This window comes from Leopardus geoffroyi, chromosome A1 (assembly GCF_018350155.1).
Source record: "Leopardus geoffroyi isolate Oge1 chromosome A1, O.geoffroyi_Oge1_pat1.0, whole genome shotgun sequence".
NCBI classification, from domain to species: Eukaryota; Metazoa; Chordata; class Mammalia; order Carnivora; family Felidae; genus Leopardus; species Leopardus geoffroyi.
In genome coordinates, this window is record NC_059326.1 from 24,976,088 (window position 1) to 25,003,005 (window position 26,918).

Below are 26,918 nucleotides of genomic sequence, written 5' to 3' on the forward strand. Positions count from 1 at the left end.
TAATGCCCAGAAAGAACTTTCAGCAATTAATGTCTTTGAGTTTTAGTTTCTTACATAGTCAGGATTTAGAGTGTTAATAAAAGTGAGACACTGTGGTAGGAAGGTTAACAATTCTACAATACTGATTATTTTCTTACCACGTAGTAAAATGTTGTTTGGAGTCTTTATCTTATATAGTTATTTAATTAAATTTTACAAGCTGAAATTGCCCTGTTCTGTTTGTAGGATACTGTTACACCTGGAATAACATGTAAATTTTTATGTTTTTAACTATAGTATAAGGACTAATTTTCTAACCATTTTAGCCACCATTTTGATTTCATCAAAATAGGGGAACATCTTTTTAAAAAAGCATTTGTAAAATTACCAAATGAGTTTGGATTTAATCTTTAAGTGTGCAGGAAAATGCTGTTACATTAAGTGTATGATAAGTTTTAGATCAGTATTTCTGAGTCTACTGTGAAAAATGTAGCCATTTTTAGTCATTTTTTAATATAGTCACTTAAAAATCTTTTTGTTTCTTTTTATCCATTTTAAACTGTCTTTTCCCCCTAGAAACTTAGAAGTAGAAACTTGGTATGTTTTAGACTATCCAGTGCTTATTAAATATTTGCATTGTATATTTTAAAATCTTGTTCCTTACTTTTACCAAGTTGCTGTTTGATAAAATACAGTGTTTTCATTATGGTGCTACGCTAGAACTTGTCGCTTCTACTTAGTGGATAAGTGATTATTTGCTAAATAGGTTCTTTAATGAAACAAAGATGAAGCTAGAAATATTCTGTATTATAGTAACTATTTCGTAATTTTTAAAAAATATGGTAATCTGTATGTATATATATACTTTTTAGAAAGAATCTTCGAGAGGGAGACATAGGGAAAAGGAAGACATTAAAATCACTAAGGAGAGAACTCCCGAAAGTGAAGAAGAAAATGTAGAATGGGAAACTAATAGAGATGGTGAGTGCAAGAATCTTTGCTTATATAGTCAAGCTATTGATTATTCACTTTGTAGACTTTTTGGGTTTCAAAACACTTTTCAACTGTTATCTCCTCGTTTCAGAATCATCTTACTGCCGTCTTTCCACTTTAATGAGTCGTAATACAGAAAATAGCATGTGGTAGCGGAACAAAGTCAGAGAAGGCTATTCACACTGCATTTTTCAACTTCCCCATCCTTTCCCCCCCGCCCCCAGGACTTCATTGAGCAGCATCACAGTCCTTTGAAATTGTATTACTCTTCTAAGTGTTCTTAGGCCCTTAAAAAATTAAGGGTTAATTAAAAAAAAATTTAAGTTAAAAAGTTAAGTCTAAATTTTTTTTTAGTGTTTATTTTTGAGAGCACAAGCAGGGGAGGGACGGCGAGGCGGGGACAGAGGATCCGAAGCAGACTCTGTGCTGACAGCAGCGAGTCCCATGTGGGACTTTAACTCACGAGCCGTGAGATCGTGACCTCAGCCGAAGTCAGACACTCAACCGAGCCCCCCTAGTGCCCCTAAATTTTGTTTGTATTACATAAAATATTAAAATAAGATTTTTAAATCTTTTTTTTTTTTTTTTCCAACGTTTATTTATTTTTGGGACAGAGAGAGACAGAGCATGAACAGGGGAGGGGCAGAGAGAGAGGGAGACACAGAATCGGAAACAGGCTCCAGGCTCTGAGCCATCAGCCCAGAGCCTGACGCGGGGCTCGAACTCACGGACCGCGAGATCGTGACCTGGCTGAAGTCGGACGCTCAACCGACTGCGCCACCCAGGCGCCCCTAAGATTTTTAAATCTTAAAGATCTGGGAAAATTATTTCCAAGAAACTGTAGACTTTCACCTTTCAGAAGAAATCCAATTCACATACTAATTGAGACCAGGGATTTGTTCATGAGTAATAGCAAAATCATCTTTGCATCATTTAACAAGTTGGCATTTGTTTTTCATACCATGAATGTTCTTTTTCACTTATGACCTTCTGAAGGTGAGCAGTAGAGCCTCACACTACCAAATAGAGAAAGGAAAGTCACATTTATTGAATGCTTTGGGTGTGCTGGGCATTTCAGTATCATTTATGTAATTACCTCATTAATTCAGTAGCTTTGTTACTCTACTTACACATGACAAAACTAAAGAATGTAAGAATTTAAGCAAGTTCCTCAGCAGTAAACTGAAAACTTAGACCAAGAGGTAAAAAAATTATAGTTTGTAGGCCAGCCACCTGTGTTTGCAAATAAAGTTTTATTGGAACACAACCAGTCCTATTTGGTTACATATTTCCTATGGCTGCTTTTGACCTACCGTGGATGAGTCGAGTACTTACGAGAGCCAACAGTCTGTAAGCCTAAAATATTTACTATTACACTGAAGAACAATCTTTAAAGAGATCTATTCTGAGACTTCAAAAGTATGCTAAATGCCTCTCCTGTAATTTGAACATCAGTATTTTTTTAGGAAATCCATTCCACTTCTGGACAGTGTTGTCTACTTAAAACTTACTCCTAAGAGCAGATAGGGAATTTCCTTATGATTAGTTTATTGGGATTTCATAAGTCAATGTAATACCTCTTACAAAATAGTAGTAGAAGCAGCTGTAATGTCTCATTGTAGGTGACTAAATAGTTCATATATTGAAATAAAATACTACAAATCTTGACTGTTTGAGGTTGGATAGCGAACTTTGCCTAACTGTGAAGGGATTAGCTAAACACACTCAGCATTCTTTTCATTTTAATTACTTTGAGATAAATATTCTGAATATACTAGATACCCCTTAATCTTTAAAAATAAAAATTTCTCTATTCCCATTTAAAAGCCTAAGAAGAGTTTCCTCCTTGTCTTCATAGTAGCTATTTCAGACTCTCTCCTCAGATCTCCCTGTGGACCCTTCATGTCTCCTGTCTGCTCTTTACTACACAGAGATGATGCAGCTCACCATCTAGTAACTCCCTCAACTTTCTGCTACCACACTTACAAGCTGGTCTTCTTTTCCCCACCTGAACTTTATTCTTTCTCTTTTGTTCTTTGTAAGAAGCCTCCCTCTTGCTATATAAGGTTATCTACTCCTGTGTCCTGAATCTGATTTCCTCCCCCTTCTGCAATTTTGTTCATTTGTTATACATTCTCTTTTACATCTTTAACATCCGTCTGGACACTCTTTCTCTTCTCCCCACATGACTTTTACCCATCACCCGGCTTATCCCCACTTTACAACTAAATTTGTGAAGTAACTCTGTGCCTTGCGGTCTCTACTTTTTTCACCTCATACTTGCTCAGTTTTCTGACCCATGTCTTCAGTAAAATGGCTTTTCAAGGTCACTGATGACCTCCTCTTTGCTAAATAAATAGAGACATACTTGTCTCTCTCTCTCTTTTTTTTTAATTGTTTATTTATTTTTGAGAGAGAGAGAGACAGCGTGAACAGGAGAGAGACAGAGAGAGAGTGAGACACAGAATCCAAATCAGGCTCCAGGCTCCCAGCTGTCAGCAGACAGCCATATACAGGGTTACAACCCATGAACTGTGAGATCATGACCTGAGCCAAACTGTGACTGAGCTACCAAGGCACCCTGATACTTGTCTCTATTCTGTAATCTTTCTGCAGCATTCGAGAGCCTTTTTGAAACACTTTGTCCTTGGATTTCATCTATCACTCTTCAGTTTTTCTGTCTTCCTTTGAAGCCCTCCAGTCTTGAACGGAGGCTCCTTGTGTTCTATCTATCCCTTAAATGTTGATTCCCAAGGTTTGGCTCTAGGCTATCATCTTTAAAAAAACTAAAGTGATTTTACTATACAAAAATCATTTAAAAGGTGAGTAGATGCCTTTTATAATAGTTTTACATAGAAAATCTACACATGGCTATTACAGTTTTCTCTTGATTTGAACTCAGGTTTTGATATTTTGTCTCTATGGATTAAAACATGTTTGGAAGAATATTGAAGCATGGATATAGTCATCTCAATCCCCAGATAATGACACTGAACCAATTTAATAGACTTTCTACGTTTTAAATCTAACGTGAATAGCAGTTTTAGCTAGACTCAGAAGAAATTGCTTTGTATTAGTATTTGTCAAACTTTTTGGTCTCATGACACTTTTCACTTTTTCTAAGGATCCCAAACAGCTTTTGACTTAGTGGGTTATTTGTTTTAATTCTTGCCATATTAGAAATCGAATCTGAGAAATTTTTTAAATACTTATTTATTAATTTATTGAACAGTGAAAATAATAAGCCCAGCATATACTTTTATAGAAAATAGATTGGTTTTGGAAACTAAAAATCACAAGGAGGGGGCAGTGTTTTACATGTTTTTGTAAATCTTTTTAACATCTGGCTTAGTTGAAGACATCTAGATTTTTATGTCTGGTTCCGCATCCAATCTGTTAATGCTACTGCGTATCATGTGACTTTTGGAAAACCCAGCTGTATACCCAGGAGAGAATAGTAGACCAGCCACCCAAGTGATGTAGTATTGTAGAAATATTTTTGATCTTCTGAAACTCCAAGAATTGTTTTGGAGATCCCGAGGAGTCCGCAGACCCCTCTTTGAGAACCACTTGTTTCTAGAAGTGGCTTCTGCTTTCAGTTGTTTTCCCTTTGCCTAGCCACCTCTTCTCAATTTTAATTTTTCCTTCCAGATGAAGTCATCCTTTCAGGGCATCATTAGCATCTGTGTGTTAATGAATCCAGTATCTGGAGCTCTCAGTTGAGGCATCTGTCAACTGGATCTCTCTATCTGAGTTCCCTAAGACTACCACTTTCTACTGGGTCCCCCAAAGCCTGGGAGTTATTATTTGATATTTCTTCCCCTCACCCTAGATGTTTACAGAGTTCTGAGATTTCTGCCTATCTTTCAGAACCACCTGTTTTTCTAAATGACTACTAATATTTTAGTTAAGATATTTGTTTACTGCATACAAATATATTTTACCACAATAGCCTCCTAATCTCATGCCTTGAAGTTATTAATCTTGTCTTCTAATTTATTCTCCACTTGGAAGCCAGAATAATCTTAAAAGAATTTTTTTAACTGAAGTGTAGTATACATTCAGAAGAGTGCATGATTCATGTGTGCAACTCACTGAATTTTCACAGACAGAACAAACTTGTATAATCTGTTACCCAAGTCAATAAATAGAAAATTAATAGGATCCCATAAACCCCTTTGTGCTCCCTTTCCAGTCACTAACTCCCAACCCTTACCTCCCAGAGATAACTACTACCCTGATTTCTACCACCATTGATTAGTTTTGTCTGTTTTTGAGCTCTGTATAAATGGAATATATAGCAGTACTCTTATGTTTAGCTTCCTTTGCTTACAGTATATTTGAGATTAACTGTATTATTTATTGCACATAGTTGTAGTTTATTAATTATTATAGCTGTATAGGATTTCATTGTATGAATATGTCATAATTTATCCATTCTAATGGTGCTAAACATTTGAATAATTTCTAATTTTGAACCGTTATGAGTAGGGTGCTGTTCCTGTTCTTAATCATATCTTTTGCTACACTCGTACCCATGTCTCTTCATCTTATGCCTGGAAATTGGATTGCTAGATCATGGAGTTTGCATATGTTCATCTTTGGTAGATAATGTCAAATTAAAAATGATTATTTTTCATATGGTACTTTTTATCTTTTTCATCTTAGCCATTCTGGAGGTGTGTGGTATCTTATTGTGGTTCTAGTGTGCATTTCCCTAATGACTAATAAAGTTGACAACTTTTTCACGTTTATTGACCACTGTACAATCTATTTTGTAAACTGTGTATTCCAGACTTGCCTATTGTATTGCATTACCTGTTTTCTTAATTGTTTAGAATTCTTTATATATTTTGGATATAAGATCTTTTATCAGATATACGTATTGTGAATATCTTCTTCCACTCCCTGAGTTCCAGAATGCTCTTTTGAAAGAATAAATGTCTTCATTCCTCTGCATAAAATTTGGATTTCCCGGGGTGCCTGGCCGGCTCAGTTGGTTAAGCGTCCGACTTAGGCTTGGGTCATGATCTCATGGTACATGAGTTTGAGCCCTGCATTGGGCTCTGTGCTGACAGCTCAGAGCCTGGAGCCTGCTTTGGATTCCATGTCTCCCTCTCTCTCTCTGCCCCTCCCCCACTCATGCTCTGTCTCTCAAAAATAAGCAAACATTAAAAAAAAAGCAAATAGGGCGCCTGGGTGGCGCAGTCGGTTAAGCGTCCGACTTCAGCCAGGTCACGATCTCACGGTCCGTGAGTTCAAGCCCCGCGTCGGGCTCTGGGCTGATGGCTCAGAGCCTGGAGCCTGTTTCCGATTCTGTGTCTCCCTCTCTCTCTGCCCCTCCCCCGTTCATGCTCTGTCTCTCTCTGTCCCAAAAATAAATAAACGTTGAAAAAAAAAAAAAAAGCAAATAAAATTTGGATTTCCCATTGCCTTCAGGAACCAAGTACAAATTCTTACTGTACAGAACTTTTCATTATCTGGTTGCTGCCTGTATTTCCAACTCCTTACCCCCAAGTCTGTTTTTTATTTGGTTCCTTAAACTTCATCTTATTTGTTTACCATACTGACTAGTGCAGTAACATAAAAAGGAAAAGTGTCATTGCAGTAGAAGAGGAAATAAATGAATGTATTTGGTAATCTTATAGGTGGGTACATTCTTCTAAAGTAAGGCATAAAACCCAGAAGCCTTCTTTGAGTACATAAAGATTTAAATTTTCTGTGTAACTAAACTACAGTTTAATAATTAAGAAGTAGATCACCAAAAGGACATATTTACCATGTATAACATGTATAAGCACATGGTAAAAGTACTATATAAACATATAATGAGCTCCACAAATAAAAGGAAAATACAGTCCAGTTGATAAATGGGCAAAAAAAATTAAATAGGTAATTCATAGAGGAAATAGAAATGGTCAGTTGTTACTCACGCTCACTACAGAAGGAAGTCAAGGAAAATAAAAAGGTAGCATTTTTTATCCTTCAAATTGACAGAAATGAAAAATATAAACGTTAGAAATGGGAGTTTCCGTTGGTAAAAGCTGTTTTGAGGTGTAGTTTGGTAATATTAAAAATAAAGTTACACTTCTCTTTGATCCAGCAACTCTGTAGCTTACGAAATCTGTTCTAGGGGCACCTGGATGCCTCAGTTGTCTGACTCTTGATTTTGGCTTGGGTCATGATCTCACCCTTCAAGTACCCCATCGGGCTCTGTGCGCTGATCGCATTGGGCATGCTTGGGATTCTCTCCCTCTCTCACTGCCCCTCACCTGCTCACCATTCTTTCACTAGCTTACTCTCTCTCAAAATAAATAAATAAACATTAAAAAAAAAAAAAATCTGCCCTAAAGAAATACTTTGCACTTGTGAACCAAGGAAGGTGTCAGAATGTCCATTGAAGTCTTGTTTATAGAGCAAAATACTAAAAACAATGTGTATCAGAAGGAAACTGGTTCACTAAATTATAATGTGTTCATATTATGAAATGCTTTTCAGATGTTAAAATGGTTCCTCTTTGTATGATGTGGAAAGGTATTTCTATAGGGCATTGTGTATAGTTTTAGTCCCATTATTTTAAAGAGCATAAATATAAAGGTTTATTTTTATGCATACAACACTAAACTAGTAACATTGTTATCACTGGAGTAAGGTAGCAGTGGGAGGAGTGTAATGGAATTTCTCCATTCACCCTGTGTACTTAAGAATTAACACTTTTAATAGTGAGAATGTATATATTAAAGACAGAAGCGAATACTCAACGGTACAGTCTTTAATCCATATACGTATACCTTGTGTATTTCTATGATTATTTGCATAAAACAGATTACTAGAAGTAAAATTGTTTCATTAAAGGGTATTAATGTTCTTAAGGCTTTTACCCACATTGCCTAATTACTTTCCAAGATAGATGTCCCAGTGTCCTAGTTTGCATTGTTAACCTTCAAAGAGTGAACATACCTTTTATCTATACCTTTGCTAATACCTAATACTATAATTAGAAAAAAGTACCTCTTTAATACATGGAAAAGGCATATTTAGGTACCATTTGCATTTCCTTCTTTTTGTGAATTGCCTGTTCATGTCCTTGCATTCTCCTTTCAATCAGTAAGAACTCTGTATGTATGAGGAATGTCAACCTTACATATTGTATTTTTGTATTATATATTTTTAAAAATAGCTGCCTTATAAAATATGCCATTCTAATTGTTTTTAATATTTTTCTAATGACTTAGACTAATCATCTATCTATATGAATCAGTTTTTATTAGGCAGTTATAATGATAACCTCAAGGTATGAGACACATTTTCTAAATTTATTAAATGGTTTCAGACTTCTTTTTTTTTGTCAGGTTGCATCATGTCTGTTTTGTATTTCATCTCCTTATAGGCTAGGAAGACATCTTCCTTTTGTTTATAATAGCTATGCATAAAATAAGAATAAATTGTATCTGAGTAAAGACTAGAGAGCTTTTCATCTGAGCAAAATATATTATAGTACATTGACTCTGACATATATTTTAACTGTTCAGGCTTACCCCTTTGGTAGGATAGCTGGGGATTGAAGGACTGAAAGCCAACTTTTCATTTCTTACCTGTGTTCTATATTGGTGATATTTCCAGGTAGTAGTTTTTAGAGGGGTGCAGGGTATTATTGATAATACCATTAAAAACACTATAAATCATTCTTCACAATTAATTACTCTTTGTTTTATACATACTTAGTATTTAGCTATGGAATTTTATCTGCTAGCAATACTGTCAGACTGAATCTTTGAACCCTATTATTCATTGATACAAAGTGTCTCAGAGTACAAAATAGTATACAGATAGCCATTATTTATTTAATTAAATTCAGTATCTCCAATCATTTTATCTAGTAAATATAGTTCTTAAATATAGTAAATTATACCTAGTAAATATAGTCCTTAAATATTTAGTAATTGCTTTCTGACTGAAAAATGTGATTTAGTCTATTTTATATATTTACTGAAAAATTGTCATCATCTTCCAATATAAGATGAGCAATCAATTTAGTTACACAGATAAAGGATATGTAGTTACCCTCTCTGTTCCCAAGCAACTAAATGGATAGTTGGAATTATAATGTATTTGATCTGTACACGACAATGATGTTCATTTTCTTGTGTTTTCGACAGTCAAGTAGGACTATTTATCATCGTGGTTTTTTTAGTTTTTCATTTTATTTCTTTACCCCAGGTTAAGGAATGGTGATCTTCAGTGCTAAAAGTGTAGTTAGAAAAGGCACCTCAGGGGCACCTGGGTGGCGCAGTCGGTTAAGCGTCCGACTTCAGCCAGGTCACGATCTCGCGGTCCGGGAGTTCGAGCCCCGCGTCAGGCTCTGGGCTGATGGCTCAGAGCCTGGAGCCTGTTTCCGATTCTGTGTCTCCCTCTCTCTCTGCCCCTCCCCCGTTCATGCTCTGTCTCTCTCTGTCCCAAAAATAAATAAACGTTGAAAAAAAAAAAAAAATTTAAAAAAAAAAAAAAAAAAAAAGAAAAGGCACCTCAGTTTGTTATCAGTGTAGCCCAACATTGTCATGTGTTAGGATAAGAGTCACTGAAATTCCTTCCTCTAGGCTCTTTGGCATTTATATATAACAAATGAGGGTGAGAGGCTGGGTGACAGTGCCAGTAGCCCCCGAAAACTTCTGCATGTTGCGAAGGAATAGCTCTGCACATCATTCTTTCTTTTTCTTTCCTGTTTTTTTTTTTTTTTTTTCCTTAACAAGTCTTTATATTTTTTCCACTGGAAAAAATGAATGGAAATAGACATCGTACCACATCTGTTGAGGAGATGGACAGTTCTGATCTAAGGAACTGTCACAAATCGCTTATAATGGAAAAGTTACAGATCTTTCGGATGTTAGCTCATGTACACATTAGTGTTAAAATTACCAAACTTTAGTTTTAGATACAAATCAGTTGTGTCACTAATAAAAAAGAAATATGGAAGCAATGTAGGACACCTAATGCTACCTTCATTTAATACTGATGAATCTTTAAGAAAGTCAAGGACATAATGAAATCATATATACAGCCTGAAATACTGAAGGCTTTGGTATTTTTAATACTTAGAATTTACATGTGAGTTTTTTAACGGTAAAATTGTGAAATCCCATCTCCTAACCAAAAACCCAACTGCCAGACAACCCAAAATCACTTTAAGAAAACCCAAGTGTCTTAAAAATGTTTGGCGTGGGGCGCCTGGGTGGCGCAGTCGGTTAAGTGTCCGACTTCAGCCAGGTCACGATCTCGCAGTCCGTGGGTTCGAGCCCCGCATCGGGCTCTGGGCTGATGGCTCAGAGCCTGGAGCCTGTTTCCGATTCTGTGTCTCCCTCTCTCTCTGCCCCTCCCCCGTTCATGCTCTGTCTCTCTCTGTCCCAAAAATAAATAAAAACGTTGAGAAAAAAAAAAAAAATGTTTGGCGTTTCATAAAGAAATCAGCCATGCTAATTTTAACCCTTTATAGAAACAGTATATATTTTTTATCTTTGAGAAGTATGTTATTCTAATGAAAGACCACCATTTTAATTTGCATAAAAAATTAGTTGAAAAAATTTCTCTAATTTTTGGTGTAGATAATTTTGATAGTTTCTGACAAGTAATGGAATTTTATCTTAAAGATTCTGACAATGGAGATATTAATTATGATTATGTTCATGAGTTGTCATTGGAAATGAAGCGTCAGAAGATACAGAGGGAATTAATGAAGCTCGAACAAGAAAACATGGACAAGAGAGAAGAAATTATTATTAAAAAGGAGGTATGCTATTGAAATACATGTTAGCAATTAATATCATCATGGGTATTGATCAGAGAACTCATTAGCCATTTGTTGTGTCTTAAATTGTATCAGGATGTTGATACGTTGATCACGTTACTGTAAATCAACTACATGTTAATATTTACATTACTCTATTAGATAAATAGGAAATATTTTGCTTTTGGACAGGTGAAAAAACTAAGGTTGTGCTGCGTAGATTCACCGGCTAATGTTAAATGGGATTTGAATCTATGTATGTCTGTTTCTTAGGCCTAAGCTATGTCTAGAATACTTGTTTATTTTTTAAAGAGTAGGGGTACAATTTATTGGAATGTAATTTGTGATTTTTCTGAGGAGATTTTGAAATTGTATAATTTTGGTTTGCTTTGTTAATAATAGTGTTATGTTAGGGCAGGTAATTGTAATTAGCCTATTGGTTAAAAACACATGTTTAGAAGTCAGACTAACACTTGGTGGCTATAACAGCACTTAATATTTCATTTGAATTTTGGTATGATTTAGAAACACCTGGTTTGTTATCTGATTATAACACCCATGATTGAAGGAGTTTCTGATTGATCTACTGAATTCTTTTAAAAGGTTTCACCAGAAGTGATTCGATCAAAATTATCTCCATCTCCTTCTCTAAGAAAGTCAAGCAAATCTCCAAAGCGAAAGTCAAGCCCTAAATCGTCATCTTCAGCAAGCAAGAAAGACAGGAAGGCAACTGCAGTATCCTCACCCTTGTTGGACCAGCAGAGGTCAGTAGGGTGGTAAATAATGCCAGAATGAAATAGCTTTTTCTGAAGTGGTACCCAAAATCTGAAGTGATACTCAGAAGAATTAGTAGATTACAGAAGAATCCTTGTAATACATTCAGTATTTAATGTAAGTTTTTTTCTTCTAAAATAAAGGTATGACCATATGATTTCACTCATATATGGAATTTAAGAAACAAAGCAGAGGAACATATAGGGGGTGGGGATGAGAGAGAGAAGGAAACAAACCAGAAGAAGAGACTTTTAAAGATAGAGAACAAACTGAGGGTTGATGGAGGGATGTGGGTAGGGATGGGTTAATTGGGTGATGGGTATTAAGGAGGGCCCTTGTTGTGATGCGCACTGGGTGTTACATGTAAGTGATGAATCCCTGATTGCTACTTCTGAAACCAGTATTGGGCTGTGTGTTAACAGAACTTAAATAAAAATTTGAAAAGAAAATAAAGGTACAAAATGTTTCTGTTTAAAAGAAAATTGATAGAGAACAATAAAACAAATGTCTGTGTCCCATCTGCTGTCCTCCAGAGCTTTTTTTTTTTTTTTTAAAAATAAAGCATAACACACCTATGTATTTTCTGTCCTTCCCTCTTGAATTTGTTTTTGGTACTTGAGCATGTGTGTTTATACTTTCATGTGTATTATTTTTATCTACTTAGTCGTAGTATTTATATATTAAAGCTTTGCTTCTGCAACTTTCTTTTTCACTTAACATTTTTTATATTTGTATTGATCTATGTAGCCTTTTGTCATTTGAGTATTTATACTATGTGTTTACTTTTCTGTTGTTGAACTTATAAGTTGTTTTCAGTTTTTCACTGTTACAAATTATACACAGTGAACATTTTTCTTGTCTCCTTGTGCAAATGGTCATGAGATTAGATTCTTAGTTTATACTAAGTAGTATGAATATATTATTTAGAATTACTGCAGTAGCCAGTTGAAATAAAAGCAGAAATGAGTAGATATTACATTGAGGGACTAACAATAAGACAGAAGACATTTTTCTATTTAATGTCATTCTGTACTATTTAAATTTTGTTTTAATGAAAGCGTATACACTGATTTTGTTCGAGGAAAAAAGCTAAACTAACCTCTTTCAACATACAACCAGTTGGCAAACTATCTGAATCCACAATGAAACTCGTATTTGTCTTCCTTCTAGTTTCTAGAGTCTTTAACCCTATTTCGGACTCCAGTTTCGGACTCCTTTTTGCCTAGGTTATTGTATCATCCTTCTACTTTATCTAGTGTCCACTCTCCTGTGCACATAAACATTTCATTCCGCAACCCCCTGTATTCATTCATTTTACGGATGTTGTGAGAAATCTTGAAAGAATGACTGCAGTTAATTTACTGTGCCATTGAAAAATTCTGTGGTTTTCCATTTGGTTGAATAAAATTCAGATTCTTTGTTTGTTTTAATGTTTATTCATTTGAGGGCTAGAGACAGAGTGCGAGCAGGGGAGGGGCAGAGAGAGGGAGACACAGAATCAGAAGCAGGCTTCAGGCTCTGAGCTGTCAGCACAGAGTCTGATGCAGAGAAAGAAAGGATCTAAAAATGATAGATGAAATTAATTGAACTCTGTGCCATTACGGAGAAATCAGTTGACTTAAAAAAGGTTGAAAGATCTTAGTTGCCTTTAGAATGGGCAGAACCACTTTTGACCCCTGTAGTTGGAAGGCACTTGAAAAGCCTATATTGTAACATAATTGTGATTTCCAACTACGTATAGTTTTGAAGGAAATGTGGAAAAATTCTATACCATAGTGAGTGTATTGATATAATTCTGTTGTTATAATAGCTTAGTCCCAAAATGTGAATTTAATGCTACGGAGGTTTATTTCTCACTCAAAGCAAATCAGAATGGGTGTTTCTGATTAACAGGTGGCTCTTTTATGCATAAAGATTCAGTAACCCAGGCTCCTTTTGAGATGGCTTCGCTTGGGTTTTGTGGACATCAAAAAATGGAATGCCTAAAGAAAAAAAATTAATTGGAATACTGCTCTTATTGGGCTCTACAGTTTACAGTTGCCTGGAGTATGAGAATCATTTATTAGGCCTGGTAGTGGTGTACAGTTCCACAAGCATTTTTTGGCCAGAACTTGGTCACTTGGCCATATCTCATTTCAAGGAAGTCAAGACAGTATAGTTCCAGCAGTGTGCCCAGGACAACATTTAGTAAACACCTAGCTGGTCTCTGTCACAGGAAGTGATGTGAAAATACAGTTTGTGTCAAGAATTCCTCTATTATTTTATCTTTAAAATAATTTTTAAGTAATTTTTCATTGGGGCGCCTGGGTGGCTCAGTCTGTTAAGCATCCGGCTTCGGCTCAGGTCATGATGTCACAGTTAGTGAGTTCAAGCCCCATGTCAGACCCTGTGCTGACAGCTCAGAACCTGGAGCCTGCTTCGGATTCTGTGTCTTCCTCTCTACCCCTCCCCTTCTTGCGCTCTGTCTTTCTCTCTCAAAAATGAATAAACGTTAAAAAAAAAAACTATTTTTTAAATAGTTCACTGAGTTCTGGAAGAGGTTAAAAAAAGAAAACCTAGATATATCTTCATGAAAATTTTAATTTCTAAGGAAGAATTATAATCATCCCAGCTGAAAAACTGGGTAACATGCATAGGGAAAAAAAATGGACTCTACATTTTTCATCTACAACACTAAATGTTATAAGATATTGTAACAATATTTATAGAGGTCTGAGGTAAAAGGATATTGATACCAAAATACTGTATTCAGTCAAACTATTGTGCAGGTATGAGGTAAAGACAGATAACTTTGGATACATAAGGGTCAAAGTCACACCATTTGGATAAAATTATTTAAAGTGCTAAATTAAAGAGAATATTCTACACCCAAAAATCACTTTTAGGTAGATTAAGTGTAAAATACAGAATTCCCAAAAATTAGAGGACTCTTTTTGTAACCTTAGAGTTGAGAAATATTTCTTAACTCAAAGATTTAAATCAATGTTTATTAACAATGTTTAGGATTTCATTTATAGATGATATAATTTTCTGTTCCTTATAATAAAACATGGAGGCCACCTAAAAACTTACCAATCTGAAACTGTTTAGTTATGGAGCATATCTATTTGATGAAATTCAATACAATTTATAAAAATTATTACATCTATTTTTTGTTGTAGAAAGATCCCCATGCTGTGTTTAGTACAAAAAATTTTAGAAAACGTTGTAAAAAGATTGGGGGAGGGGGAAAGAGACATGGAAAAAGTGTGGGCATATACAAGTTGTTAACAAGGGTTATCCTTGGGTAGTGGAATTATACATGATTTTTATTTTCTTCATCTATCTTTCTATATAAGCTAAAAAAAAAAAAAAAAGTTCATGAAGTTGTCCTGTGTCATTTCTTCTGTTGGAAAGAATCTTCCTATTCCACCTCTATCTTTCTCAGAAACCTACCCTTTAAAATTATGTAAGTGGCAAGTAAATTATTCGCTCATTTCTGTGTGTTGCTTTTTTTTCTGGATATTGATTACTATTGCGTAAGATAGTAAAAGGCAAGGCATTGGAAGGAATGCTACCATTTTTAAAATGAAAAAATACCCATTTGACCTCCCAAAAGTAATTGGACCTCTAATGATAGCTTTGTGTCACCTTCAGGAATTCAAAAGGCAACCAGAGTAAAAAGAAAGGACCTCGAACGCCTAGTCCACCCCCTCCTTTACAGGAAGATATTGTTCTGGGGAAAAAATATAAAGAAAAGTATAAAGTAAAAGACAGGATAGAAGAAAAACCAAGAGACGGAAAGGACAGAGGACGAGATTTTGAAAGACAAAGAGAAAAAAGAGACAAGCCAAGGTACGTAGGATTGTATGTTTTCGGCACTCTTGTAGAATCTAAAATACTTTTCGTAAGCTTTTTAGGCATTACTGTAATAGATTTTTTTTCCATGTTTTAAAACTCTATGTGTACTTAATAATTCCCATATTGAGTTAGGGATAATTCAGTAAACGGTACCTTAAACATTTTTTTTATGATCATGAAATAATAAAATTTTCAATCTTCACCATTTTTAAGTATACAGTTTAGTAATGTTGAGTATATTCACATTGTTATGAAACAGATCTCCAGAACGTTTCATCTTGTGCATCTGAAATTCATCTGAATACCCATTTAAATGACTCCCGTTCCCCTCTAACCCCCAGGTCCGCAGCCCCTAGTGACCACCATTCATTCTATTTTCTGTCTTTATGAATTTGACTGCTTTCGATACCTCATGTAAATGGACTCATTTTGGTTTTTTGTGACTAACTTATTTCACTTAGCATGATGTCTTTAAGCTTCATCCATGTTGTAGCATGTGACGGGATTGCCTCGCCTTTTAAAGCTGAATATATCCCATTACCTGTATATCCAATTCTCTGTTGGACAGATGGGTAACTTCCACCTCTTGACTGTAAATATCTCTTCAAGACCCTTCTTTTGATTCTTTGGATATGTACTCCAAAGTTGAATTGCTAAATCGTATGATAGTTCTGTTTTTAATTTTTTGAGGAAATTTCATACTGTTTTCCATACCCGTTGCTCCATTTTACAACCCCACCAACAGTGTACAAGCGTTTGAGTTTTTCCACATCCTCACCAACATTTATTATTTTTTGTTTTTTGGACAGTAGCCATCCTAATAGATGTGAGGTGATACCTCATTGTGGTTTTGATTTGACATTTCACTGATGATTAATGATGTTGAGCATCTTTTCACATATTTGTTGACCATTAGTATATCATCTTTGAAATAATGTCTATTTAATTCTCTACCCAATTTTTAATTGAGTTATTGATTTTTGTTCTTAAGTTTTAGGAATCTATTATCTATTCTGGATATTAGCCTCTTACCAGATATATGATTTATGAGTATTTTCTCCTGTTTATAGGTTGCATTTTCACTCTTTTGATAACGTCTCTTGATGCACCAAAAGTTTTATGCTTGTTGTGGTCCCATTTGTCTCTTTTTGTTCTTGTTGCCTATACTTTTAGTGTCATTTCCAAGACGTTATTGCCATATCCAATGTTATAAAGATTTTCTGTTGTGCTTTTGTGTTGGAGTTGTATAGTTTTACATCTTACACTTAGGTTTTTAATCCCTTTGGAGTTAATTTTTGTACATAGCATAAGATAAGGGTCCAGCTTTGGGGCGCCTGGGTGGCTCAGTCGGTTAAGCATCCGACTTCAGCTCAGGTCATGATCTCACAGTCTGTGAGTTCGAGCCCTGCGTCGGGCTCTGTGCTGATAGCTCAGAGCCTGGAGCCTGCTTCAGATTTTGTGTCTCCCTCTCTCTCTGCCCCTCCCCTGCTCATGCTGTGTCTCTGTCTGTCTCAAAAATAAATAAAAACATTTAAAAAAAAAAAAAAAAGATAAGGGTCTAGCTTCATTTTTTTTTTTTTTTTTTTTTTTTTTTTTTTGCATGTAGATAGCCAATTTTCCCAGCACTGTTTTTTGAAAAGACTGTCTTTGGGGCGCCTGGGTGGCGCAGTCGGTTAAGCGTCCGACTTCAGCCAGGTCACGATCTCGCGGTCCGTGAGTTCGAGCCCCGCGTCGGGCTCTGGGCTGACGGCTCAGAGCCTGGAGCCTGTTTCCGATTCTGTGTCTCCCTCTCTCTCTGCCCCTCCCCCGTTCATGCTCTGTCTCTCTCTGTCCCAAAAATAAATAAACGTTGAAAAAAAAAAAAAAAAATTAAAAAAAAAAAAAAAAAGACTGTCTTTTCCCCCATTGAGTGGTCTTGGCCCCCTTGTTAGAGATCTTTTGATCATATATGCAAGGATTTATTTCTGGGCCCTCTGTAGTATTTCACTAGTCTGTCTTTATGCTAGTACCACACTGTTTTGATGGCTTAGCTTTCGAATACATTTTAAAATCAGGAAATATGAGTCCTCTCACTTTGTTCTTCTATTTGAAAATTATTTTGACTTATTGACATGTCCCTTGGAATTCTATATCAATTTTGGGATGAATTTTTATATTTCTATGAAGAATGCCATTGGGATTTTGATTGCGATTGTGTCAAATCTGTAGGACGCTTTGGAGAGTAAGGACATCTTAACAGTTTTAAGCCTTTCAGTCTGTGAGCATCTTTCCACTTATTTGTGTTTTCTTGAATTTATTTCAACAATGTTTTGTAGTTTTCAGCGTACAAGGTTTTCAACTGCTTGGTTAGGTTTATTCCTAAAGTGTTATATTCTTTTTTTATGCTACTGTAAATGGAATTGTTTTCATAATTTCTTTTTCAGATTGTTCATTGTTAGTGTATAGAAACAACTGGTTTTTGTGTGTTGATTTTGTGTCCTGCGATTTGACTGAATTTATTAGTTCTAACAGTGCGTGTGAGTGCATGCACACATGCACATAACCCGTAGGCATTTCTACGTATAAGATCCTGCCATCTTAGAATGGAGACAATTTTACCTCTTCCTTTGTAGTTTGGTTGCCTTTCATTTCTTTTTCTTGCCTATTTGCTCTGGCTAGACCTTCTAATACCATGTTGAAAAGAAATGAGAGTGGGCGTCCTTGTTCCCAATCTTAGAAGAAAAGTTTTCAGTCTTTCACCATTGAGTATGATGTTTGCTCTGGACTTTTCATAAATTGCTTTGTTAAGTTGAGATTGTGTTTTTCTGTTCTTAGTTTGTTAAATGTTTTTACCATGAAGAAGTGTTGAATTTTGTCAAATCTTTTTTCTATACTTATTGAGACAATCATGTGATTCCTTAATTCTGTTACGTGGTACATAGTATATTGATTGATTGCCCTATGTTGAACCATTCTTGCATTCCAGGAACTAATCCCCCTTGGTCATGGTGTGTAATCCTTTTAATGTGTTATTCAATTCTATTTGCTAGTACTTTGATGAAGAGTTTTACATCATTATTCATCAGAAATAATGGTCTGTAGTTTTCTTGTAGGGTTTTTATCTGGCTTTGCTATCAGGGCCTCATAGAATAAGCTTGGAAGTATTCCCTCCTCTTTAGTATTTTTGGAAGAATTCCAGAGGACTAGTGTTACTCCTTTAAATGTTGATAGAATTCTTCAGTGAAGCCATGTGGTCAGGGTTTATCTTTGGGGGGAAGTTTTAGATTACTGATTTAATCTCCTTACTCATTATTGGTTTGTTCAGATTTACCGTTTATTAAATGAGTCAGTCTAGGTAGGTTATGTGTCTAGGAATTTATTATTTCTAGGTTATTGGAATTTGTGGATGTACAGTTTTTCATAGTATTGTCTTATTACCTTTTTTTATTTCTGTGGCATCAGTTGTATTGACCCCACTTTCCTGATTTTAGTTATTTGAGTCTTCTTTTTTTTCTTGATCCAGCTAAGGATTTATCAAATCTTTTTAAAAATCCAGCTTAGTTTTGTTGATTATTTCTATTGTTTTTCTGTTCTCTATTTTGATCTTTGCTCTAATCTTCATTATTTTCTTCCTTCTGCCAGCTTTGGATTTAGTTTATTCTCTTTGTAGTTTTTTGAGGTGTCAAATTAGGTTGTTAATTTGAGATCTTTCTTATTTTTAATGTATACATTTATCTATGAAATTCTTTTTAGCACTGCTTTAGCTGCATCTCATAAGTTTGGGTATGTTGTGTTTTCATTTTCATTTCTTCCAAGGTGTTTTCTAATTTCATTTGTGATATCTTTGACTCATTGATTAAGAGTCTGTTGTGTAATTTCCTTATATTTGAGGATTAAATAACATAACTCTTAAAACTTAAGCAAAGTACTCAATAAATATACTCTTTATTTTCCTACTTTAATAATAAATTGCAGTATGATAATATATTAAAATGCCTTTCTATTTTCAGGTTTTCACTTTGTAAAACTTGAGTTCTATTTTTCTCCCTTGTGATCAGAAAAAATACTTTGTATGATTTCAGTCTTGAATTTGTTAAGACTTGTTTCATGGCCTGAAACATGGTTTGTCCTGGAGAATGTTCCATGTACACTTGAGAGGAATGCATATTCTACTACAGTTGGGTGCAGGGTTCATATGTCTGTGAGGTCCAGTTGATCTACATAGTGTTGTTCAAACGCTCTGTTTCCTTATTGTTCCTCTGTCACTTAATCAACATTAACTTTTGGTGTAAATGGAATTACGTAAAAGAGCCAGCCAGTGAAAGAGCTGAGACCCTTCTGAAAATCTGTGCATTTTAAACTTAATAACTGTGTCAGAATTTAGTTAAGTCACTGCATTAACTAATTTAGATTGCATGTTTTTTAATAAATTCTTTCTCATCAGCCAGTTTTCCCTCTAATGATGGTACTTCTTAAAGATCTGTTTACAAAACTGAAAAATAAGGAATGCTTGATTTTTAAAATTCATTTATTTAATGTTACTTGGGAGCAAATTTTTTTTTGTAAAAATTAACTTGAAGGTAATATTTTTGTGGCTCATAAAAATGCTTACAGATTTAATTGGGATGCTTTCCCCCTATTCATTTTTTAAATTAGTTTTCAAATTTGTCCTTTCATGAAATTAATAATTCCTCAAGAAAAAAAATGTAACTCTTTAGAGGGCTCTCAGTCTCTTTTCTTCTTGAGTTACAGCATGTTGGAGAATGCACCAGCCTTGAAATTACACAAATAGGAACTTGTATCTTGGCTCTGCCAGTTACATGATGTGAGACCCTGAATAAGTTGTTTTCTCTGAGCCTCTGTTTCTTCAACTGTTAAACATGCCTGATACAGCCTCATAGGGTTGAGGTGAGGATGAAATGAGATAATGCTTTAAAAAATAAGCAAAGTACTTAATAAATACACTGTGTCTTCCTACTTTAATGGTAAATTACAATGTAGTGATATTTAAAAATGCCTTTCCATTTGCAGGTTTTCACTTAAAAATGTAGCCATAAAGATATCCTTTTTTTGTCCCCCCTGATGCTTATGCACTATCCTATTTAGAATCAGCTGTTAGTAATAAGGGCTTAATATGGGGGCGGGGGACTTAAGTACCTAAAGCAATAGTGTCCGAACTTGAAGTCTATTGAGAAGTATTAATACCTGATTTCAATCCCCAGATTTTCCTATTTAATTAGTATGGGCAGCTGCCTTGATGTCTAGATTTTTAAAAGCTCGTTGGGTGATTGTAATGTTCATCAAAGTTTGGGAACATTAACTACATACATTGGAATTTATTTTCTCATTTAAAGAAATTCAGAGGAAGGCAGTCCAAGACCGATAACACTGCTCGTTCCAAGTCATTGGGGATCCAGGTAGTAGCTGTCTTCCTTTTACATGCTTCCTTTTTCAGGGTTATCCCATGATCTAATGTGACTGCTGATGATTTAGGCTTTCCATCCATATTCCAGGCAGGAGAAAAAATGAAGGGAAGAAAGCCTTAATTTTCCTGGAAGTCCCACACACTATTTCCTGTTACATCTTAATTGGCCAGAATTTAGTTTCATGGCTACATCTAGAGAGGAGGGTGTCTTAGAAATGTAATCCTTTAAACAAAAAAAAGAGGAAGAAAGAAATGTAATCCTTTAGCTGAGCATATGGCTGACCCAAATAAAATTGGGTTTACTAAAGAGCAAGGAGAGAATGGATTGGTATAGCTGGTTGCAGTCTCTGCTACATTCATGCGATGCCATTTCTGTTCATTGTTTTTAAGTACCATTCTTCTTAATTAAGTAGCAAGATTATTAGAGTTTTATTTATTTTTTTTAAATTTTTTTTTCAACGTTTATTTATTTTTGGGACAGAGAGAGACAGAGCATGAACGGGGGAGGGGCAGAGAGAGAGGGAGACACAGAATTGGAAACAGGCTCCAGGCTCTGAGCCATCAGCCCAGAGCCTGACGCGGGGCTCGAACTCATGGACCGCGAGATCGTGACCTGGCTGAAGTCGGACGCTTAACCGACTGCGCCACCCAGGCGCCCCAATTATTAGAGTTTTAAAAGCAGCATTACCTGACACTTTATCTGGGGTGCTATGTGAACTGATATTTGTAATATTATTCGGGATAAATTATCTACCTAGTAAGCAGTTAACTTAGCCTTATAAGTTCAACAAAACCCAGTCTTTTCCCAAAAAATAGATTTTGGTGATAAGCTTAGTCCTTTCCTTGTCTTGATAAGAGATCATCTTGTCGTACTTAGATGAGTCGATTTTTTTCTCTCCCATTATGGTGACTTGACTTAGAAGAACCAGAATGACCCTGTGAACTGCTGCTAGGACCTAATATCGTGTTAAATATTTATATTGAATATCATGGGAGCGCCTGGGTGGCTCAGTCAGTTAAGCGGCCGACTTCGGCTCAGGTCATGATCTCGCGGTCCGTGAGTTCGAGCCCTGCGTCGGGCTCTGTGCTGACAGCTCGGAGCCCGGAGCCTGTTTCAGATTCTGTGTCTCCCTGTCTCTGACCCTCCCCCGTTCATGCTCTGTCTCTCTCTGTCTCAAAAATAAATAAACGTTAAAAAAAAAATTATATTTAATATCATGTTAAATAACACAACCGAATATCGTGTTAAATATTCTTGCTCATTTACATTTTAGGAAGTATTTTGGGGCATCTGGGTGGCTCAGTCGGTTAAGCATCCGACTCTTGACTTCGGCTCAGGTCATGATCTCAAAGTTCGGGAGTTCAAGCCCCACCTTAGGCTCTGTGCTGACAGAGCTCTCTCTCAAAATAAATAAGAATAAACTAAAAAAAAAAAAAAAGTCCCAAATAACCTTGAAAAAAGAAGTCTTTATTCTTTAATGGTTCTTGGTATTCTAATTTTGTTATTTTGACCCAGAAATCTCTGAGACATGATTTTTAACATATGTCCCTGGTACTTCACCATTGAAATGGTAACATATTTTGTATTATGAGAAACTGTGTACTACACAGGTTGATTTTTCATTTTCTAGTGTTTCTGGTGGCTGTCTCCACCAGGAGCAACAAGGTATACGTAGGACTTACCTGTTACTTAGTATATAGAAAAATCTGAACTTGGTTTATTTTGTTTATCTAAAGAAACAAGGCAGCAGAGTGGGTACTGCTTTAGTGGGTACCTGAATTGCGTTGGAGTTCTGAAGCCATATATTGCAAAGTTGAGAAGGGCCATTTTGATTTAGGAGGAGTTCGTTTAATTTACAGGGGTCTTTTTTGAGGTGGATCTATTATTTTAATATATCTCCATTACTGTGAAAAGAGAACTTATTCTCAAATGAAATATTGTATTAAGAATCTTTGTCATGCTTTCAGATTGATGGGGTATGTAATTAAAGGTTAGCATCTAAATTCCTTTTGGAGAAAATTGCCCTTTAAAATTAATGTAGATGGGGGCGCCTGGGTGGCTCAGTCGGTTGGGGATCTGATTTTTGCACAGGTCATGATCTCACATTCCGTGAGTTCAAGCCCCACATCTGGCTCTGCACTGACAGCTCTGAGCCTGGAGCCTGCTTCAGATTCTGTCTCTCTCCCTGTCTGCCCCTCCCCCACTCACTGTCTGTCTCTCTCTCTCTCTCAAAAGTAAAATAAAAACATAAAAAACATTGTTTTAAATTAACTTAGATCTTGTAATGAACTTATTCGGAATATTCTGGTTATCAGGATGTGTTGTGCTTAAGTGAAAGTATGCTAATTTATTTATTCAGTTATTGGGTATAGGGGTAGGCATTGTTCTAAAAGTTGGTGATGCAGCAGTGAACAAAAATGTTCTCAGTTTTGTTTCTACAGGTAGAAGTAATATAGTAATCACGTGTATAGAAAATAACATTTCTCTGAATATGGACATTTTTTATTTTTCCAGGTGGAACTTGGAAGGCCTACTGGGTGTAGGGGATTGCTTACATTTCTTAAGGATGGCTCCCTATTTAGTTACTAGAAGAGTATGCATATGTGTGGGACAGGTGGTGCAACAAGACCATATGGTCCTATGGCTTAAGTCCTTCTCCCTGTCTTCCGGGTCTCGTCTGAAGTCCACAGCCTTCTACGTCAAGGGCTCCTAACCTGAGATCCATTGGTAGATTTTAGGGAATCTGCACGTTTCTTGATTTGTGGGTATAATTTTACTGGTGTGTGTTTTGGCAAGAGGGAAAGTACCTATTCCTCCCAGAAAAATTCATGATTTTCCCCCTCTCTTTGCCACTCATCTGGCACTTGAGGATTTGAGTATCTTCCCCCCACACCTTCATTAGCCACGTCAACTGTGTTAAGAATATACTCCATTCCCAGAATATTTGTTAATTTGAATAGCACTATATTCTGTCATGTTTTGAAGAGAATAGTTTGGAGGCCATGGTTTTAGAAGAATGTTTCTAATCAGTGTCTTCCCATTTGACAGGTAGACTTTACTCAACTATGATTTATTTATGCAGCATGGACTAAAACCTGAATACCACTTGTTTATCAGAAAAAAAAAAAAAAAAGGCTTACAGGTTTTATTACTCTACTTTTAGAAAAATGTAGCAATTTCCCATTACATTTTTGTAAAATAAACTTTCCGTGACCTGCTCTGTACAGAAGATGGTAACATCTTGATTACCTGGAATTCAACTAAATCATTTTTATTCTGTAATTTGTTTTAGAAGAGGTGTAGTACACAGAAAAATTACGTTCAAATTACATATTTAGTCAGAAAATCACTTGTGAAGGGAATATTTTGTGAGTAAGAATATTCCTAACCTGTAACATCTAGATAATCCTAAAGTGGATATTTACAATGATGTTTCACTGGGCTTGTAATACTTTTCATCAGTGAAAATCCATATTCTGTATACATTGCTGAATAAGGAGAGTGAACCAAATTATTAGTGTACTTTAAGAACAAAGGCTTAAACAAGGACAAACTTTTTGGATTAGTAGTTAACCAGAGGACTTAGCTAGCAATTGTATATAGCCCGTTCTGCTGGACATTTGATTAAATATGGTTTTATTGATGGATAGTAATATGTCTTAATCAAGTTGTAGGATGCAGAATTTTGTGTTAAATGAGAAGAATGTAGCTAATCACTTAAAAAAAACAACACTTCATTATAATTACCTGAATATACAAGTCTACTTCTTGATAGTACAAATGCTTGCATGATGAGTCTTCCCCAGATTTCTTTTTTTTTTTTTTTTAATTTTTTTTTTTTTTTAACATTTATTTATTTTTGAGACAGAGAGAGAGACAGCATGAACAGGGGAGAGTCAGAGAGAGAGGGAGACACAGAATCGGAAGCAGGCTCCAGACTCCGAGCTGTCACCACAGAGCCTGACGCGGGGCTCGAACCCACAGACTACGAGATCATGACCTGAGCCGAAGTCGGACGCTTAACCGACTGAGCCACCCAGGCGCCCCGAGTCTTCCCCAGATTTCAAAGACAGATCTCATCATTCAAAACTTGTTGGCTTTGACTTCAATTTAGTAGAATAAGCAAATTATCATCAAATTGACAATCTTATTTCTCCTTTCAGTGATTGCACACATTTATCAAAATAATTAAATCAAAATGTTTCATACCTTTGACAAAGAATGTTATTTATTGGATTTATTCAGTATTTACTATTCATGTATAGATACTATGGTCTGGACTGGCACATCTCATCCTGTGGCCATGAGCCATAGGATAGGGAATAGTCCATTTGTTCACTGAGCATTTTCTATAGACTGAAGTATAGTTGTTGTTGTTGTTTTTTTTTCTAATGTTTATTTTTGAGAGAGAGAGAGAGAGAGAGAGACAGAGTACAAGAGGGGGAGGGGCAGAGAGAGGGAGACAGAATCTGAAGTAGGCTCCAGGCTCTGAGGTGTCAACACAGAGCCCGACACGGGTCTCGAACTCACAGATCACAAGATTACAACCTGAGACAAAACTGGACACTTAACCAACTGAGCCACCCAGATGCCTCTGAATTATAGTTTCTTGAGTAAATGTGCACTAATGTTGCTTGGCTATATATAGAGGATGGAAAAATACTACACTAACGTTACTGTACTAACTGTACTGTACTAACGTTACATTTCACACAGAAAAACATAGACTCATATAATGATCCCTTCATGTCCATCTTGTTTCATCTATACCCCTATATACCTCCTCCTCCATCCAATATTATTTTGAAGCAAATCCCAAACATCTTACTACTTCATCTGTCTATATTGTAGAATATATCTCCAAAAGATCAGTACACTTAAAAATACATAATCAGTACACCAGTATCACACTTAAAAGAAAAAAAGGGAGAATAGTATAATTTTAAAATATAAAACTTAGAAGTATTGATGATTTAAATATCTTTTATAACATTTTCCCAATTAAGGGATATTAGCACAAGTAATCATGAAGGATATAAACACTTTTTAATATTAAAATGGAACCTTTGTAGTCAGGTTAGGAATTGTTTATTTGAGGCATTTTTTTTTTCTGCATTTGATTGAACCCTGTGTATAGACCTAAAAAGTGTCTTCATATGAATGTGATTTAGGCTAGAGATACAAAATTAAGGCACTTAAAGAAATATGTAATATAGCTGAATATAATTCTATAACGCACTAAATTTATGGTAGACTTGTGTTAAAAATGAGTTTTATTTATTTATTTATTTTAAGTAAGCTCTGTGCCCAGCTTGGGGCTTGAACTCTCACCATCCTGATATCAAGAGTCACATGCTCTACTGGCTGAGCTAGCCAGGTGCCCCCAAAATGAAAGGGTTTTATAAATATCAAAATAACGCAGTCACATTGGGGGGAAAATAGCAATTTCACAATTTTTGGTCCAATTGATCCATTTTGGGGCTTTCATAGATGGGATATTGGGAAAATTTGTTGAGCTCATTAGAGAGTTACGAAATCTAGAATGGTGTTTATGTCCCTACAAATTGTACTTCTGTCTTTTGTCCAACATACTTGGTGAAATTAGGGACTTGAGAGGGAAGTTGTTCTCAAGCAGTTTCAGAGAGGTTTTCAGGAACAGGAGGTAGTTGGGAAGGTTCCAATAATTGGTCCAGTCAGAAGTGTATACCATGGTAAATGGAGGCCAGATATTCAATCGAGTAAAAATGTGGGGCTGCATAGTGGGGTTAATGAAAGGCACCCAGCTGCACCAGCAAAATCTATCCCAGTCTGGCTGTGGTTTGGTGGCATCTGGTGGTAGTTTTTTTCACTGACAGTGAAATGACCTGTGACTGGATAGGACTTTCAGGACAACGGCAAGGATTTCAAGAATCTCCCTTACTTGGTTGCCCATTTTGCTGGCCTGAGCTTAGATGTTATGTCTGAGAAATGAGTCCAGAGCCTTGAGGACTTTTCTTTACCTTCCTCCTTCCCAAGACTGGATTGCTTGCTGTTTCTTGGTGTAGTCTGGTTTTCTCCCTCATCACCTCACCACCCCATCCCATCCCATCCCAGGAGAAAGTGATAACTTTAACTTGCTCCAGCAGGCAGAGGATAGGAGCCAGTTG

General features: G+C 35.9%; 1 protein-coding gene across 17 annotated transcripts in view; it reads left to right on the plus strand.

Annotated features, from left to right (window-relative positions):
• ZC3H13 (zinc finger CCCH-type containing 13) overlaps window positions 1-26,918 on the plus strand; it is a 98,302-nt gene that overhangs the window by 25,768 nt on the left and 45,616 nt on the right. For all 17 annotated transcript variants that reach the window (XM_045476604.1, XM_045476678.1, XM_045476651.1 and 14 more), the window contains 4 exons: window positions 852-960; window positions 10,617-10,756; window positions 11,357-11,517; window positions 15,164-15,361. In XM_045476604.1, the coding sequence (XP_045332560.1) occupies window positions 852-960; window positions 10,617-10,756; window positions 11,357-11,517; window positions 15,164-15,361 (608 nt within the window). The remainder of the gene's footprint in view (window positions 1-851; window positions 961-10,616; window positions 10,757-11,356; window positions 11,518-15,163; window positions 15,362-26,918) is intronic.